Genomic DNA, 13,718 nt, shown 5'->3' with positions numbered 1-13,718 from the left:
CGGTGGCGGGCTGAACGACGCATTTATATTTTATGCGATTTAACCCCCCCCAAAAAAACCTTTATTATGGATAATATTGGTCACGAAAGCCTACGTTTTGAACACATTTTTTTAAATCATACGTTGCATCAATGAGCGACTTGGCTCGTGCACTGCGTTTGACGTGAGCGGCACGGCTCCCAGTCCCGCAGTGGAAAAAAAAAGTAATTGGTGCCTTCTCGGAACAGCTCAGTTGCAAAGTAGAGTGAAAAAGAAGTTAATAGTTCAGTGTAAGGCCCCTCGGGCAACTGGCAGCTCCCTGGTGGCCTTTAGTGCGGCCCCTGACGTGCGGCCATCCGACAACACACGAGTGACACCACCCCCATCATCGTCGATATCATCGTCATCATTGTCATCGTCATCATCGTCGTCATCGTCGTCATCATCATCGTCGTCGTCGTCGTCATTGTCGTCGTCGTCGTCGTCGTGTTGCTGTAAAATCCCCATTGGTGTAGAATGTGCGGCTGCAACCTCACTCACACTGACGATGCCTCATCGGCGAAAGTGCCCCCCACTCTCTCCCTCCCCTCTGAACATGAGTGAAGAGCCACTGAGATAGTTTGTTAAACCCAGTGAGGGTTTAATGGAGGCCGGTCGGCCTCCGGACCCCTACCCTCACCTCTCTCGATGAACCTGGCAGGACAACCAGGGCGAGGAAAGGTGCCTGTGCTGCCCGACAACACGGGAGTGTATTGGCGTTGCGATTATTCATTTGCTTATTGATCCCATTCATTGTTGATATTAGCGAGGGCTGAATATGGTTTATCTTAGGCGCATTGTCCGTGTTTCGTTTGTGCTGTTTGCTACAAGGCTAGTATCTGCCTCATTTCTACGGTGTATCATCTGTACCCACTCCTTTCTTTGGAACATTTGCTTAACGAAGGAAATATTTGCATAACATTTGCATAAACCCTCTGCCCCCCCCCCCCCCCACTATTTCCACCAAGACCCCCCGTGTAGCCTTAACAAACTGTAGGGGCAAGTGCTGTTAGCGAGCACCTATGAAGGGCGACACGGCACACGGAGGGGGTGGGTGGCCAACACCACGCCCGGCCGCCTTTGTCTCCCCAGTGGCGATGTTCACACACTGCACTAGGCACTCAATTAAGGCTGAGTCGACCTAAGGGAGGACCAGATCCGGTTCAGATAAGCACCACTGGGTGTTGGCCAGAGAGCAGGAATTGAACCCCGGGTCACTGGGTTCGTAGCGCAGCGCGGCTAACCTCTACACCACCGCTCTCCACAGTTTACAACACACACACACACACACGTGCACACACACACGCGCACACACACACGTGCACACACACACGTGCACACAAAGATAAAGATAAAGATCCCCCATATAGCCTTGACAGACTGTAGGGGCAAGTGCTGTTAGCGAGCACCTATGAAGGCCGCAACGGCACACGAGGGGGTGGGTGGCCAGCACCACGCCCGGCCGCCTTTGTCTCCCCAGTGGCGATGTTTACACACCGCACCAGGTACTCATTTGAGGCTGAGTCGTGCACACACACACGTGCACACACACACGTACACACGCACACACGCGCGCGCATGCATTTCGTGTCTACTGAGCAACGAGATTTTTCACAAAGCCTGCCTGGGGCCCAAGGTGACTTTTAATAAGCCAGGCGAACTGCATTTGCGAGTCGATACTCACCCCTCACCTCGAGCCAAACATCTCGGCTGTGCGATGCCAACCACGTCGATGCCCAGTGGCATGGACGTGGTTGGCATGTGCCCCGTGGTGGTGTGAGGAATGAGACGGGGGCCGCCCCGGTCGGTCAAAATTCCACTTTGGAAGCTGTGGGTGTCCTGCGAGTTGTTTGTATGGACAAACTGATAGCAGCGCTTGCCCCGACAGTATGTCAAGGGTATATGGGGGATATTTGTCTTTGGTGCTGGCCACCCCCACCCCCTTGTGTGCCGTTCCGGCCTTCATATATGCTACTCGCTAACAGCACTTGCCCCAGCAGTTTGTTAAGGCTATACAGGGAATCTTTGTGTTTGTTTTTTTATGTTGAACTTATTTCGCACCGCACGTAGCCAACCGTGCTAATCGGAGGTAGTTGGTTAAAACACTCCAACTATAGGACCGTAAAGCTTGGGAAAATTATTGCTTTTTTGGGGGACAATTGTTGGCACCATACTCTTAGTTTTTTCGGTAAAGTCACGTAGGTAAAAAATGAAATTAAAATTAATAAAAATAAAATAATAAAAATCACGACGTTTCGGAGGCAACACAAGTCTCCGTCATCAGGTGGGACCGTCACAGCCAGATTTGCCTCACTTGATACAGCAACTCACTTGATACAGCAAATCTGGCTGTGACGGTCCCACCTGATGACGGAGACTTGTGTTGCCTCCGAAACGTCGTGATTTTTATTATTTTATTTTTTATTAATTTTAATTTAATTTTTTTACCTACGTGACTTTACCGAAAAAACTAAGAGAATGAATCCTTGCAGTCACGAAAGCTTCAAATCTAGAATTGTTGGCACCGGTTGTGTCTGCCTTTGCCTGTGGCTCCCCGCGCCTCCGTGCGCGGTGCAAATTCTGCAGCAGCATTTAGAGACGCAATTTGCATGTCTGACGCCGTACCCGCTGTAGTTTTAAAACAATACTGTATTTGTCTATTATGTTACAATTGCATAGTATTATAGCGAATGGTTCCGAGTGGTTGTTTAGATTATGGTGCCACAGATAATAGGGGTCACAGGTAACTGGGCTCCAGATGAGTAGCGTTCCACTGTCCCTATAATTATATTATATAATATTGGTAGGAACCTCCTGGTTACACTAGCCCACAGGGGATTATTGTGTCCGTCCGTCCGTCGATCATCCAAAAATGGGAGGGGTGGGGCTGGGTGGAGAGGGGAGGGTGGGGAGGGGCTGGGTGGAGAGGGGAGGGTGGGGAGGGGCTGGGTGGGGAGGGGAGGGAGGGGCTGGGTGGGGAGGGTGGGGCTGGGTGGGGAGGGGCTGGTCACCTCGTGGTGCCCTTATAAAACTCACCGTTTAACCTACTCACGCCGGCTTGTGCCCGCCATTACAGTCGGGCATTCTTGCGGAATACACCACGCCGCCGTTGACCCTGGCTATTGACCGAGCAACCCAACGTTCCTACCAGCTCCCTCCGCAGGAATGTGTTTCTATTAAACTACTGGCGAGGGTATGCGCTGGGCCTGCTGTTCACGCGCTCCTGAACCCTTCAAGGTGTCCGTCATCAGCGTAATTGGCGTCAGCCTTAGATGGCTCCTGGCCAGAGGGTCCATCAACCCAGACCAGGTTATCATCTCACTTTGTCGGTGCCATCCGGGCATGGCATCGCTTCAGCTGGTTCCAATGTATATATGTGGCCAACAGCGGTGAATTCTGCGATAACCAATTAATTACTTATCAATGGTAACCATTTTCTTGGTTCTTTCGGTAAAGTCACGGAAAAGGGAAATAATAAAATAATAAAAATAAAACCTAATAAAATACAATTCTCACGACGTTTCGGCCACAACGCAAGCAGCCGTCCTCAGGTGAAGTACAGCGTCTTTCCGACAGACCTGTTCTTCACCTGACGCTGTCTTTCCGATAGATCCGTTCTTCACCTGAGGACGGCTGCTTGCGTTGTGGCCGAAACGTCGTGAGAATTGTATTTTATTGTGTTTGAATTTTATAATTTTATTATTTCCCTTCTACGTGACTTTACCGAAACAACCAACAAGATGAATCCCTGCAGTCACGAAAGCTTTAAATCGAAATTTAATAGTAACCATTGCTAAGCGAATAAACACATCGGTACGACTTGAGACGTTCTGCCTTCGGTGATACCGATTTCTGCTCAGGCCCTGCACTTGACAGCAAACCATCTTGTGGGTGTCCAGACACCCACGACATCGTCCCACGGCTCCCATAGGTGGCTGCGCCCAATGGGGCCCTGGCGCAGTTGCACCGCCTGCGCACACAATAGCCACGCCACTTGCTGCCGTCTGTGTTGTCCTTCACCCGCACCTGCGTACGGCGCGAAAGAAGTTCAACGCGAGTACCTACAGAGTTGTCGGCACAGCTGACGAAGGCCGGCGCTTGCCGTGAGCGCCGCGGGCAACATCCGATGGTGAAGTAAAGTGCCGGAATGCCGCTCACGATGCGAGGCGAGGGAGAGGGCGGGTTTCTGGTGTACGCTCAATCCACTGCTGGATGAAAACCCAGTCGCGAGCCTCCCGCCCTCCCACCCCCCCCCCACTTCGTTTACCAGCCCCCCCCCCTTCCCCACTGACTCGCGACGCTCCGTTCCATTCGTCTTCTTCTTCGCACACACGCCTCCCCCGATGTCATTCGCTGCTCCGTGTACCCGTGGCAGGAGCGGCGTTTACGGCAGGGAACCTTTGTTCTGCCAAGGGCCATTTGGATATTTAGAACATCATTCGCGGGCCATACAAAATGATCAACTTATAAATTAGCCCGTTATATTTGGTCAAACGTTTACTTAACTCACCCATAATGCGATGTGCTGGAACTGCTTCTCTTTGGCGAGGCGCGTGATGCTAGCCGGTATTGATGTTGCTGCTACTCGCAACTGCTTTTCCAAGTTTGCTCCGAGATTTATTGAATTTCGAGTCTCGCCTGCGGTTGCCTTGGCAGGCCCAGACCAAAATGATTTCGCGGGGCCTTATACGGCCCGCGGGCCGGACGTTCCCCACCCCTGGTTTTCGGTCACCAGCGGTGGCCGGTGCGCACCGCGGTTCCAGGCGGCAGCCGGGAATCGGTTTCGAGAGATGTCATCGCGCGCCGCCGGTGTCACCGCAGCGCATCGGACGCCGCGCGCGGGGCCGCCACCACCCCGCCGGCAACAATCGTTGGCAAGCGGCCGTTTGCGACGTCCGATTAAGTTGCTACGAGCATTCCCTGCCACGTCGTCTTGCTGCCGAACCGTGACCCACATCCAACAGAGGCGGCGGCGCTCCGTGGCTATGGACCGGCGTTGGTTCTGCATGGGTCGACTGCGAGTTGTTAGAAGCGTCTTTTACTCAACTTTGCTCATTTGTTGCGCTTACTTTGGTCGTCCTGCCACCGGACCTCCAATGGTGCCGGACGTGCGGCGGCCACCTCACTCACACTGGCGATGATGTCTCCCCGGCGAAAGCGGTCCTCCCCCCGCCCTGCCCCTCTGAAAGTTCGTGAAGAACCGCCGAGTTTAGCCCACCCCGTGTGTGTGAGACGTGGCAGGGTGTGCGACGGCTCCTCCTCCCCCTGACGCCCCCCCCCCCCTGTCTTGTGGTTGTTGTTTGACTTGCATCCCACTGGGATTTTTGCACACAGCGTTGGTGTACGGTGATTTTTTTCTACAATATTTTGCTGTCTTTTCTTGGATTTTCTGTTTGCACTTAGTCACACATTCACTTTAAGATGTTTTTTGTTCATGTTTTTGTTTTTTGTTTGTTGCGGTTGCACCCGATTCAAGAGCCGAATGGCTCACAGGGCTATACCTAATACATTAACTTGAACTTGAACTCTCTCTCTGTGCTCCGCTCACGCAGGAGACGTCGTTGACAACTTCCGAGTTCAATTCCGGGCCGAGGTGAACGCCGCGGGCAACCGGTCCGTGGACAAGCAGCTCCTGGCGACGGTGGCGACGTCCTGGGTGAGACGGAAGGGGGTTGCCCCCCCCTCCCATCACCCCCCACCACCCCTCGCACCGAGGCCCCCCACGTGCCGGAGGGGGCAAACAGGCGCCGGGCTAAGAGGGATGGGGGGGGGGTAGAGGAGGGGGGGGGGCACTTACGTTGCTTGGAACCCAGCCAATGCCAACGACGCCACACTACTGAGACCTATAGACTTACGCAGAGACCCATGGACTAACATAGGAGCTTTCGTAATTCTAGCACGGGACCCACAGACTAACATAGAGACCCATATACTACCATATCGAACTATGGACTTGCATAGAGACCCATAGACTCACTGTAGACCCATTGCCTTACGCAGAGATCGTACACTAACATTGGACCCATAGTCAGTCGATCATTGGACCCATAGACTTACATAGAGAACAATACACTCCCTTATTCCACCACAGACTAAAATAGAGACCAGTAGACTCACTATCCACCCATATACTTACATAAACACCCATAAACGCACGATCCACCTGTAGACTTACATAGAGACCAATCGACCCACTCTCGACCCATAGAGATACATAGAGACCCGTAGACTAACATAGCACGCAGGAACGTAGCTACTGAGTGTGCAGGCGGTGCAACTGCGCTGCTTGAGGGGCCCAGATGCCAGCTACAAAGTTTGGGGGGCAGGCGTTGGTGTCCGGGGGGGGGGGCATTTAATGTACTGCGCGAGGACCCATGTCAACCACGCTCCACCACTGCCCACCGTAGCCCTAACCCCAACACGAACAACCACGATCATTGCAATAGCGCCGAGCTTAACCATGAACCTCAGCGCGAACACCAATAACAACACTCACCCGAGCCCTAACGCTCGCCATTTGGGTGAGTGAAAGAATAAACATTTGGGTGAGTGAATGAAAGGGAAAAAAAGCTTTATTATGAATGAAAGAATTGGCATTTGGGTGAGTGAATGAGTGAATGAAATAATTAGCATATGGGTGAGTGAGTGAGTGAGTGAGTGAAGGACAAAAATTGCATTTGGTTCAGCAAGTGAATGAAAGAATGATCATTCGGGTGATTGAGTGAGTGAATGGAAGAATGAGCATTTAAGTGAGTGCATGAAATAACTCCCACGTGTGTGGGTGAGTGCGTGTTTTAGCCAGTTTTAGTCTCCCCTAGGTCGACTGAGCCTCAAATGATTACCTGGTACGATGTGTAAACATCGCCACTGGGGAGACAAATGCGGCTGGGCGTAGTGGTGCCAACCCACCCCCCCCCCCTCGTATGCCGCTCGCTAACACCACTTGTCCCTACAGTCTGTTCAGGCTATATGGAGGATTTTTGTCTTTATTTTATCCATCTGGGTATATGTGGGGAGCCGGAGTGCAACGGTTAGCGCACTCCGCTACGAACCCGGCGACCCGAGTTCGATTCACGCTCAAGGCCAACACCCAGCGACTGTTTTCTGAACCGGTCCTGGGCCTCGCCTAGGTCGACTCAGCCTCAAGCGAGCACCCATTGCGGTGCGTAAAAAAACATCGCCACCGGGGAGACAAAGGCGAAACGTTCCCCCTCTGGCTGTGATTGTCCACAGCAACCGCTCGAGATAAACTTAGCAGGGCCTCTTGGGAAGGGTTATACACACGTACACACACATGCGCACAAACCAAAAAAACCCTAGTCCTTTTGCAGTTGCAACTCGAGATAAGGAGGCACGCACGCACGCCCCCTCGCTGCCTCTTCGCACAGTCAGAATCGGAATCTTTATTTAGGCCGCATGGAATCCGATGAGCTATGAAGCTCTTTTTGTCCCACGCACGTGCAGTAGCTTCACACGAGTCCAGGCAACCCGTTGTTGAACGTAGACGTAGCACGGGTTGGCTACGTGTGGTGTTGAATAAGTTCAATATACAGACGTTCCACGTGTGTGTACATGTTTACACGTGTTCCACGTGTGTGTGTGGACCCGTGATCCACGTGTGTGTACATGTTTACACGTGTTCCACGTGTGTGTGTGGACCCGTGATCCACGTGTGTGTACATGTTTACACGTGTTCCACGTGTGTGTGTGGACCCGTGATCCACGTGTGTGTACATGTTTACACGTGTTCCACGTGTGTGTGTGGACCCGTGATCCACGTGTGTGTACATGTTTCCTCGTGTTACACGTGTGTGTGTACACGTGTAACACGTGTGTATATATGTGTACACGTCTTCCACGTGTGTGTACATGTTTCCTCGTGTTCCACGTGTGTGTATATACGTGTCCCACGTGCGTGTGTGTACACGTGTTTGACGTGTGTGTGTGTACACGTGTTCCATGTGTGTGTATGCGTGTATGTATGTGTGTATGTGTACACGCGTGTACACGTGTATGTGTATATGTGTACACGTGTGTGTATGTACACGCGCGTGTGTATGTGTACACGCGTGTACACGTGTAGGTGTGTATGTGTACACGTGTGTACACGTGCATGTGTTTGTGTGTATGTGTACACGTGTTCCATGTGTGTGTGTATACATGTCTCGTGTTGCATACACCGTTTGCGTTAGAATCCGGCTGCGTCGTCAGAGTCGCCGGCTACCTGACACAATTTGTGATTTACCCACCCGCAGTTTCAGCAGGCGATGAAGGACCTCCCGTTCAGCACGGAGCTCGGGAACATCAGGCATGAGATGAGCTTCACACGCACCCCGCGCGCCAAGCCCTCGTCGCGATCCCAATTTTGGAAGAGGAAAAAAAAACACTTCGATACATTTCCACGTGCGCTCGATGGGTGTCACACACGCAGCAAGAGACTCGTTCCCTCTTGCAGGTTCCATGCAGACTCGCTGCAAAGGGACAGCTGCCGCTGGGGGGGGGGGGTGATCCATTGAGCTAAATCACGCGTCAACATTTCCCCCTGCTGGCAGATCCATGCCCGTTTGGGGGGCCCGTGTGTTGTGTCACCCTGCGCCAGACGGAGGCTCCGTTACTCGGCACCTTGACTCTGCTCCCCCCCCCCTCCTCCTCCTCCTCTCGAGTTGACGCTCGCACCGAATGGGACGATGTCTTCCGCAACTTTGGGCAGGATGGAGGTCTTGGGGTCTCAGACCTCCACCCCCCCCCCACCCGCGGAGAGGAGTTGCGTCTCCGCGGCTAGACACCTCACGCCGCGGGCTACAAATTGGAACGAGATGCGCGTGCGTGCGGGGAGAGTGGTGGTGCAGCGGTTAGCGCTACGCTGCGCTACGAACCCTGCGACCCGGGTTCGATTCCCGCTCACGGTCAACACCGGTGACGATTATTATCTGAACCGGTCCTGGGCCACCCCTAGGTCGACTTAGCATCAAATGAGTACCTGGTGCGGTTGTGTAAACATCGCCACTGGGGAGACAAAAGTGGTCGGGAGTTGTGCTGGCTACCCACCCCCTCGAACATCGTTGTGGCCTTCATAGGTGCTCGCGAACAGCACTTGCCCCATTGGCCTGTTAACGCTATACGGGAGATCATTGTATGATGTTGAACTTCTTTCGCATCGTACGTAGCCAATTCGTGCTAATCGGAGGTGCGGGACGCGGGTTAATCTACCGAGCAAGTGATGACGATGAATCTCAGCGGCCCGTGGGTTCTCGCTGTCGCTGTGCAGCTCTCACGCCGCGATTGTCCGGGTTCTGATTGTTCCCGAAGAGCCGAACTGATGTTGATTCTCACTGCCCGACATCTCCCCCCTCTCTCCCCCCCCCACCTCTTTCCTTTGTCATAGCTTCGTGAGGTTGTACGTAGAGGACGTGGAAGAGGTGAGTGAACGTTGCTTCGGGCTTACCTCGGCGCGCTCGGGAATGCGAGGCTTTAGTCGCAGATGCCTTGCGGATTATTCGAGTGAGAGAGAGAGAGGGGGGCAAACACTTCAACGTCCAGCCGGTGCAAGTGACTCTCTCAACGCCACTGTTGGCGGACAGAGTTTCACTTGAACGAGCGATACGTTGGCCCACTCTGCGCCGTTGGTCAGACACCCTGGAAGATGTCGGAGTATCCACACTTCACCCCACCACACGTCTGACTCATTTCATATACGCGCACAGAGACAAAGATCCCCCCGTATAGCCTTAACAAAGTGTTGGGGCAAGTGCTCCTATGAATGGCCGGCACGGCACGCGAGGGGGTGGGTGGCCAGCACCACGCCCGGCCGCCTTTGTCTCCCTAGCGGTGATGTTCACGACACACCGCACAAGGTACTCATTTGAGGCTGAGTCGACCTAGGAGAAACCCCCGGTTCAGATAATAATCGTCACTGGTGTTGGCCGTGAGCGGGAATCGAACTCGGGCCGCCGGGTTTCGTAGCGCAGCATAGCGCTAACCGCTACACCCCCCCCCCCCCCCCCCCCACGTACTAACACAAGACAAAGACAAAGATCCCCCGTATAGCCTGAACCGACTGCTGGTGGCACTCTCACACACGGGGGCGACAGTGACAGCCGCTAAAAGACACCGTGCCGGGGTGACCCATTACATTGTTGTGTTGGTGTTGTTGCGACCCTGCTGCGGTCGAAGCAAATAGAAAGGGAGAGAAAAACAGACACATTCCGCGTGGTGTTTATTGTCACACGTGTGTCACACGTGTGTGTCCGCGTGTGTCCCGCGTGTGTCCGCAGGGATCGCGAGGTGTCACTCAAGGCGGGGGAAGTGCGTCACTCAGGTGAGGCCCGCGTCATCACACAGCCGCGGCTTCAGCTCCAGAATTCGTTCTGCGTGCCCGGATTATCACGGGGGGGTGGGGGGGGGGGTCCTTAAAGGGGTGCAGAACCCCGGGAAGGGGGGGGGGTGCTGAGGCTTGGATTTTGAAGTCCACCCCCTCACCACCACCCACCACAATCTAAACAAAATTAATACAGCGTTGTAATGATCGAAATTGAATATTTGCAGCAGGGTGATACATCCTACGGGGTAAAGTCGTGATTGCCCATAGCGGCACTGCACGTGTTACTACTGCCGGTCAAGTGCAGATTGTAAATACGTTTTGTTCGTTTTGACCGCGATTCGTCTGCAGGGGTCGCACATCGCGACGCATTTAAAGCACGCAGCAACCAGGCGATTGAATGCCCACGGAGCGATTGTGGTAGAACAGTGAAAGAGTTGAATATACAGAGGGACCCACCTCCCCCTACCTCCACCTCCAAACTATAACAGCCCCAATGCCCCCCATCCCCTCCCCCCCCCAAACTTCCCCACCCATCATCAAACTTAATCCGGCTCTGTGGGCGAGTAGTCTCACACAAAGACGTCCGTTCATTCGGTCAGCAGGTGTTCACATGCGTGCCGTGGTTCGTGTTGACATTGTTTCCTTTGAGCGTCAGGTTCATTCCGAGCCACGCAATTCGAGCGCAGGATATGCACGTGCTTTGCGCGCTCTCTCTCTCTCAAGCCCGGCAGGTTTCCGAAATTAAACAGCCTTTGTGATTTTGAGCGTTTTTTGGTGCGAGGACATTTTATGTGGTGGTTGGTACGGTTGGGTTCCTGAAGATGGTCGGGTTCCTGAAAATTGTCAGGCTCCTGAAAATGGTCAGGTTCCTTCCTGAAAATATGTCAGTGGGATTCATATTCGTGGTTCTTTCGGTAAAGTCACGTAGAAGGGAAACAATAAAAAATATAAAAATATATATAAACAATAAAATTCTCACGACGTTTTATATTTTTGTATTATTTTCTTGTTTCCCTTCGACGTGACTTTACCGAAAGAACCAAGAATATGAATCCCTGCAGTCACGAAAGCTTTAAATCAAAATGTATCAGTGGGATGTACATTTTTAGGGGCATTTGTGTGTTTGTTTGTGTTGCGTTCTTGCCAACTTTGTGCCATCGGTGTCGTGTCAAGACGAAGCGATAATTCGGAACTTTTGTCGTAGACTGGCAAGACATCGCCCCCCCCTCCCGCCCCATCCGTGGTAGAGAAAACGGCCCTTGGAAGGAAACGTCACAGAACTACTTTTGAGAGCCCTGATAGACTGGACTCATAAGAGTGTTGCACAATATCAAATGTTCTTACTTTAAGTCAGAATAAGAATATGTTTTTCATACTTTGATACTGGCAAAAAAGGTCAAATTCAGAATCAAAATATTTATTGACACTAGAGGAATCCGATTAAATTATTTTTCAGAATCGACCTGGCCACAAATTATAGCAAAAAAAAAATCGGCTTATGATGTGGAAATTCATAGCGGCAAAATAATCTAAATAATCTAAGTGACTTTATCCACACGAGGGTTCATTGCTTTGATCACATGGGAAGTAAAACTGAAATTATTAATTCTTAAGAGCTGGAACGTGGCCACATTTAGGGAGAAATGTATTTATTATTTTACCACCGTGATGGGTTTCTTAGTGCAGTCATTCAGTGTGCGGAGGTGAGACCCACTCCATCCACGAGATAGGAGGCGCTGGTTTAATCACAGGTGGCTGAATCCCACGGTTCAGACTCACAATGTCATTCGCTGCCAGCTTCAGTGCCCTTGTGAATTTCTGAACCACGAGGCCACCCTCTAAAAAAAATAGACATTGGTTTTATATTACCATTTACGCAAAATATATAAAAACACATGTGAACTAAAATGAAAGCGCTGACATGCATGGCTTCTTTCAAAATATTGAGAATATATCGGTTACATTTTTTGAGCTTTTGGCGGATTCATGAGCGACTGGCGTTATGCAACTGAAGTTATGCAACTGAAGTTATTCCAATGTCTCCGCCACGAACAATGCGACAATTCGCCAAGGTAATATGCTTCAGCTGTTCAATCAAGGATCAGACCTGGCCCGTTGTTATTGGGGTTTTCACAACTTAATTTGATTCCATTAAGTCTGTGCATATATATTTACGGACGCAAAAAACGAGTTCACATCAGCATTGCCATCCTCTGCCATACAACAATCGTCGGTTTTGTTCACGTCTTCAATTGTCACAGTGAATTGCAAAACATTTGTTAACCTTTTTATGCAGTCTGAAGGGTCATTGCCCGAAACGTCACCTATTATATATTTGTATTTAAAGGCCACACACACAGTTGTTATTGACGAATCTGTTGAGTGGTAATTAAATGGATTAGCTCAGATACTATCGCATCATTAATCGTGATCTCGTCACATTCTTTTTAATGATCGGTCACATCATTGGCCGGATGTTGCCGTAAGGTGACGGCTCGCTGGACTTGCAATCCAGAGGCCGCCCGGTTTCATCTCCAGGCGCAGCAGTTAAACAAAAAAAACAATGGCCAAATTTGTCTTAAATCTCCGACCACCTCTCTACCATTCAGTAGTCCACCGTCGATCGGCAGGTTTGCGTGTGGTGGTGGTGAAGTGTGGGCAGCCTCACCTCTTCAAAGTTGGACGTCTGACCAGCATGGCAAAGGCCAATAACCCTCTCCAGCGGGTTCATATTCTTAGGTTTCTTCGGTAAAGTCACGTAAGTAAAAAATTAAAATTAAATTTCGATTTAAAGCTTTCGTGACTGCAGGGATTCATCTTCTTGGTTCTTTCGGTAAAGTCACGAAGAAGGGAAATAATAAAATAATAAAAATAAAACATAATAAAATAATTCTCACGACGTTTCGGCCACAACGCTGTCTCCCCGACAGACCTGGTCTTCACCTGAGGACGGCTGCTTGCGTTGTGGCCGAAACGTCGTGAGAATTATTTTATTATGTTTTATTGTGACTTTACCGAAAGAACCAAGAAAATTAAAATTAATAAAAGTAAAATAAAAAATAAAATAAAAAGACGGAAGCTTGTGTTGTCTCCGAAACGTCGTGATTTTTATTTTACTTTTATTAATTTTTTTTACCTACGTGACTTTACCGAAAAAACCTAAGAATATGAATCCTTGCAGTCACGAAAGCTTCAAATCTAGAACTCTACAGGGGGGTTCTCCAGAGCGCCCCCTAGTGCAGGCCCTACTGGCAGCAGTGGCGTGAGAGAGGAAATGCAGGGGCTGCGCCTCTATCACCTTCTCCCTCGTCTCGACCATCCAAACGTCATTGCTGCATCGTCATCTTGTGCAATGGTCCCAAACATTAACGGATTGCAA

The 13,718-nt window shown here is 51.0% G+C and overlaps 1 protein-coding gene across 1 annotated transcript in view; it reads left to right on the top strand.

Moving 5' to 3' along the window:
- LOC144734100 (uncharacterized) overlaps positions 1-13,718 on the top strand; it is a 91,692-nt gene that overhangs the window by 26,393 nt on the left and 51,581 nt on the right. The window contains exons 5-8 of the mRNA XM_078616160.1: positions 5,571-5,674; positions 8,274-8,326; positions 9,404-9,437; positions 10,293-10,336. Of these exons, the coding sequence (XP_078472286.1) occupies positions 5,571-5,674; positions 8,274-8,326; positions 9,404-9,437; positions 10,293-10,336 (235 nt within the window). The remainder of the gene's footprint in view (positions 1-5,570; positions 5,675-8,273; positions 8,327-9,403; positions 9,438-10,292; positions 10,337-13,718) is intronic.

The sequence above is a fragment of the Lampetra planeri genome, chromosome 50 (assembly GCF_965212315.1).
Source record: "Lampetra planeri chromosome 50, kcLamPlan1.2.h2, whole genome shotgun sequence".
Taxonomy (NCBI): Eukaryota; Metazoa; Chordata; class Hyperoartia; order Petromyzontiformes; family Petromyzontidae; genus Lampetra; species Lampetra planeri.
This window is presented reverse-complemented; position numbering and strand designations above follow the sequence as displayed.